This window comes from Hydra vulgaris, chromosome 12, assembly GCF_038396675.1.
Source record: "Hydra vulgaris chromosome 12, alternate assembly HydraT2T_AEP".
NCBI lineage: Eukaryota > Metazoa > Cnidaria > Hydrozoa > Anthoathecata > Hydridae > Hydra > Hydra vulgaris.
In genome coordinates this window covers 63574578-63580577 of record NC_088931.1, presented here as the reverse complement: position 1 = coordinate 63580577, position 6000 = coordinate 63574578, and the positions used below count along the sequence as shown (strand labels likewise).

Below are 6000 nucleotides of genomic sequence, written 5' to 3'. Positions count from 1 at the left end.
CTTCTTTCCTCATTCAAATTTTTTACATCACAAGAAAATGGTGATATAATACTTCACTGCTCAAAAGGTTCACATCTGGAAAGTAAATACGAAGTTCATCTAGGTATCTATTTTCCAGATTATCTAGGTGACAGTGTATTTCTGTCTTTATAACTTCGGGAAGCATGTTATTTCCAATTACACTATTTAAATTTTGAAACATTATCAAATTTCCATTATTAATTCTAGTCTTATACAGTTTGAGCTTTTCAATGCTTTCAGTTTATCTGAGTGTGTAATGACATTAGCATTTTTGCCTTGAAGTTGCAAATTTAACTTGTTAAAATGACCCACAATTTCCACAAGATAAGCAGTTGTTATTTCAAAATTGTCAAATTCAAAATATTCTACCAATCCACTTTTCATTTGACATAAAAACTCTTTCACTTCGTTTCTAAGCTTGAAAAATCTTTCCAAAAAATTTCCAGCAGAAAGCCATTGCACTGAAGTATAAAACAATAACTTATTGTGTTCAGCATCTAGGTCAGAACAAAATTTTGTAAAAAGTCGAGTGTTCAGAGCAGAAGATTTTATATGATTTACTAATTTGACTAATGGATTAAATACGGTTTTCAAATTACCTGTAATGTTTTGGTTGCCAAAGCCTGTCTATTAATAAAACAGTGTACACCAACTACACTTGGAGCAATCTCTTTTACTCTAGTCTGCAATCCAGACTTACAACCCGTCATGGCAGGAGCTCCTATCAGTAGTAATTCCTAACAAATATTTCCATTGTAATTGATTGTCATTGAAAAACTGTTTCATAATTTCCATAATATCTGCTTTTGTTGTTGTTTCAAAGAAAGAAGAGAACAAAAGTTCTTCTTTGAACTTATTATTGTGAATATACCTACAAAATACAATTAATTGTGTCATTGAACTTACATCTGTGGACTTATCCAACTGAATAGAAAAATATGGTGATTTTTTAATTTCATTTATAACATTTTCTTTAATATTTGATGAAATGTTAGTTAGCCTTCGTTTGACTGCAGTATTTGATAAAGATATATTATCTATCTTCGTTACAGCTTCTTCTCCAAATAATAGTCTAACGATTTCTTTTGAACATGGAAGTATAACTTCTTCCGTCAATGTGTGAGCTTTTTTCTTCTGTGCTATTATATATGAAACCTTATAAGATGCTTCTACTATATTCTGCTGAGTTTGATGAATCCCAGTTTTATCCAACTTATATCTCTTCAGTGATTCAAATTTTCTTTTGAAAAATCAGAATCTTTTGTTCGAAATCAGGATGGCACTTATTCAAGTGAATAGCAAGCTTTGAGGGTTTCATAGAGTCATTTCCTAGTACTTTATAACAAATAACACACTAAGGGTAGCAAATGGTTTCTTTTAGCATGTAGGTAAAACCATATTTCATATATTCATCTGAATATGACCTTTTTTTATTTTTAGACATCTAAAGAATTTAAAAAATAATATAAAATAATGTAATATATTAACTCGAGATATGTATAATTCGTTTGAGAGTAGTATATTCTCGACTATTCAAAGAAAATATTTACAAATTACTTTCTTTCAAACCAACTAGTTAGGAAAAATATTTTTACTATAAGATAAGATAATTTTATATAGCATTTAAAATTTACTGATATAAGAATAATATCGTACAGCCAGATCATGGGTGCCACAAGTCAAAAAGTGTCAAACTGAGAAAATGAAATTTTAAGTTTTTAGTATTTTTTCCAAGTAAAAGTGCCGTTTGTATCTGTCATTTTGTAAACATTTGTTTTAGGCTTGTGGTATTTCGTCACCATGTACAACACATGACATACTATCAAATGACATTCATAACTCAATATCCATAATTTTTGACTTGTGGCGCCCTTGATCTGGGTGTACGATATATAGTATTTATTGTTTCGTAGTGGTCTGCAAGTCATAGACGGTTAAAGTCGAATTGGCTCACACAGATTTTGTGCAACATGTGATTTATACAATCGAAAGTGGCATCATAAAATCCGATATAAGTGACCATTTTCCAAATTTTCTGATAATCAATCGCTAACCATTGAAGATAATAATTCCTTTACCACCTACGTCAGACAAATAAACAACATCTATAAAAAAAATTTCGTGATTTGATACACGAAACCAATTGGGAACTCATAGCTGAGTGCAATGATGCGAATAATGCTTATGATCTTTTTATACGCTTATTTTTTAAACAATACGAAAAAGCTTTTCTAAAGACCAAGAAAACAATTCATTCAAAAAATCTGCAAAAGCCTTAGATGACGAAAAGGCTTAAAAAATCATCGTATAAGAAGCAAAGGTTCTCCGATAATGTTTTAAAAATAAAAATTTTAAAAAATGAAACTAAATACAAAAATTACAAAAACTCTTTTGAAAAATTAAAAAAACAAATTAAAAAAAACTATTACTCCAATCTGCTCAAAAATTCGATAGAAAATGGTAGGAAAAAATGGGATATAATAAAAGAAGTAACTGGAAAAAAGAAACTAAACATAAACACTGTTGTTCCAAACCGTTTACAAACAAAAATGAACACAGATGTTTTCGACAAAGACAAAATTGCTGATATGTTTAATGAATTCTTTATAAACGTTGGTAAAAATTTAGCCGAAAAAATAATTCCGGGAAGAAAAACGTTTAAGTCCTTTTTAAAAAAAAAAACATTATGAATGAGTTTGATATATCCTCGGATGAACTTCGAACAGCTTTAAATTTACTAAAAACCAACAAAAGTCCAGGCATCGACGAAACCAATGCAATTGTTTTAAAATCAGTATTTGATATTATCAAATCGCCTCTTTTAACAATATTCAATTTATCCTTTAAAACTGGAGTTTTTCCTGATCAATTAAAATTAGCAAGAGTAGTCCCTATTTATAAGAATGGCGATGACTCTTTAGCATCAAACTATAGGCCTATATCAATTCTTTTCAAAACTTCTTGAAAGTATCATGCAGAATAGATTATATAACTATCTTGAAATAAATAAAATTCTGTATAGCAAACAGTTTGGTTTTCGCAAGAGCCATTCAACATATCATGCAATAATTGAAATAGTCAATAAAATTTTGAGTGGTTTTGAAAATAATGAATATACTCTGGCCTTGTTTATTGATTTAACCAAAGCATTCGATACAGTTGACCACGAGATCCTCCTACACAAGCTAGATATATATGGAGTAACAAACAACAATCTAAAATGGTTCAGATGTTACTTAAATAACAGAAAACAAGGAGTGTCGCACAACTCAGCATGTACACGATTACAAACAATTAGTTGTGGTGTACCCCAAGGCTCTTACCACTTCAACTTCCCAAGCTTATGATCAACAACATTAATATAGAAAGAGACCATTCTATCAAAATCCTGGGAATAATTTTTCAAGAATATCTTAGTTGGAAGAATCATACTTTGCACATCGAAAACAATATCTCCAAGTCAATTGGCATCATGCATAAAATAAAACACCTTCTAAATAAAACTTGCTTAAAAAGTATATATTATTTGTTCATTCACAGTTATATCAAATATTGCAATATTGTTTGGGCAAGCGCACACTCTTCAGTACTAAAGAAAATTTACGTTAAACAAAAGCAAGCGTGTCGAATAGTATGCAATGCTAATAGATATACCCACGCCAAACCATTATTCAGGGAAATTGGAGCTCTAAATATTTATGAGCTGAACATTTGCAAAACAACTTGTTACCAAAATACTTTGAAAATCAATTTTCCACCATTGATCACAAATACCCAACGAAGTACTCTTTTCAAAACTTTAAAACTCCGAAGACTCTACTTAAAATAACTGACTTCTCTTCGAGGACCGCGGCTATGAAATTTGATCCTTAAAGAAGAAATAAAAAACATGAAGTCATCAGATCTCTTTAAAGCAGCATTCAAACAGCACCTATTTAACTTAAGTGACTTCAACATACTCTCCTATTTTTAAAGATCAAATCAAAAATAACTAACTGTAACGAATTTATCCCTTATGAATGACTACAAACGATGATTATACCATGGTTTATTTCTACTTACGAATTCTACTTAAGGAGAATTATATCATTGATTTATTTCTATTCAGGAATTTTTAATGTCACGTTAATCTCACGTGAAAATTATTGCAAAATTGCAAATGAAAGGGGGCTATTTATGATAAGACTACAGTCTTCTAATTGCTCCTGTCATTATTCTAATTCTTATCTAATTTATAAATGTATTAAAGCTAATTGTATATAAAATGAATAGTGACGAAATAAATTACAAAAAAATAAAAAATTAAAAAAACCCTACTACTAAAAAGATGGGAAAATATTGGATAAAATGTTTCGCCTTAAATTGGTTTAAAAGTATTCTGAAAAACTTACAACAATGCATAGTCAACTATGAAAAAAAATCATAAGAACTACTCAAAATAAAATGCGGTGTTCCCCAAGGTTCCACTCTTGCACCCCTCTTGTTCCTAATATACATCAATGATCTCTCAAATGCCTCAAGTATACTAAATGTCATAATGTTTGTCGATGATACTAACTTATTCTCTACATCTACATCTATTACTGAACACTTTGTAACTGCAAATGTTGAACTTGAAAAACTAAGGCTCAAGTTCAATAAGTTATCATTAAACACAGCAAAAACCAAATACATCGTTTTTCATTTCTGCAAAAAAAATCACCCTCCTCATTACCTTTGCTAAAAATAGATAATAAAGAAATCGAGAGAACCCAATCAATAAAATTTTTAGGGATACTTTTCGATGATAACATCTCATCGAAAGCGCACATAAACATATTAAACACTAAAATCTCAAAAAACATTGGGATTCTCTACAAAGCTAGCTCTACATCGCACAGTGAACCGACTCATACAATCTATCTGGACAAAAGTCAATTCAAGGAACCAATTAGTAGATATTCCCATGATATTACTGAATACTAGAGAAAAATTCAAAATATTAAATAGTGCACGCGTTTGTAAGTGTTAATTCATTAGCGCTCAAGTGTCACTTAAAGATAAACAGATTTTTGTAAAAAAATAGCTGCAATTTTACTGTGTAACAATAACGTATAACTAATTTGTTGTAAATAATAATTAACTCTGCTGTGATGAATTTTACATTAGAGGGTATGTATATTGTATTTTATCGAATACTTATTTAAAATAATTGGCATAAATGATATTCTATAGATTTAAAAAAACTGTTAAAATTGCAACTTCTTTTTCGTTTTATAATTAACATAGCGTGTAACTAATTTTATCCAAATATATCCAGGCTGATTTTTTAATATATTATAACCACAACAATGTTAATAATTTTTAACAAATTTAATAAAAATTTGGCTGCCCACGTTTTCCCGTTTCATTTTTATCTAATTTTTTTCAGACCGAGTGTATTCTATTACAAAATTGGAGTTATTTGAAGAATAGCAAAAATATACAAAGGAAGAATGAAATTCTCTTTTGTGTGACTTTATTCTGAAAGACTATACTGCAGAAGATGTTACTAGTGATTCGAAAAAAAAATACAGTTAAAAATGGCAAGCATATCCGTTAAATTTGCGCAAAAGTGGAATGCAGCCAATAGAAATATGGATCATTTTTTAAATAAAAATAAAAGTTGGTTAGAGGACAATAATTAAGAATTTAAAATAAATTTTCACCGGTCCTGTGCTTCCACAACATCTGAAGTAAGTCAGCCTCAAGGTCGGCCAAAGAAAAACTTTGAATACTCATCTTCAAAACCAAAAGACGTAGAGCTGAAGACTTATTGCAATTGCGAAGTGCCAATGAATTAACAAAAGCTGATGAAATAGCACATCGTTTGTCGGTCAAAGAAACGTAGCTACTTCTATTAGAAAAAGTACAGAAACCTTAGAGCGAAGAAAATCTACTGATATTATTTGTGGTAGCAGGCAGTTGAGGAGCGATGAGGCACTTGTTTATTATGTAGAT

The 6000-nt window shown here is 29.9% G+C and overlaps 1 protein-coding gene across 1 annotated transcript; it reads right to left on the bottom strand.

Moving 5' to 3' along the window:
* Positions 1-204: 204 nt before the first annotated feature.
* Positions 205-4695, bottom strand: LOC136088268 (uncharacterized). Its single transcript, XM_065811953.1, has 4 exons — positions 4537-4695; positions 1417-1465; positions 928-1160; positions 205-648 (listed from the first exon to the last, which is right to left on the bottom strand). The coding sequence occupies exons 1-4, from the start codon at positions 4693-4695 to the stop codon at positions 205-207; spliced, it is 885 nt and encodes a 294-aa protein (XP_065668025.1).
* Positions 4696-6000: the final 1305 nt, after the last annotated feature.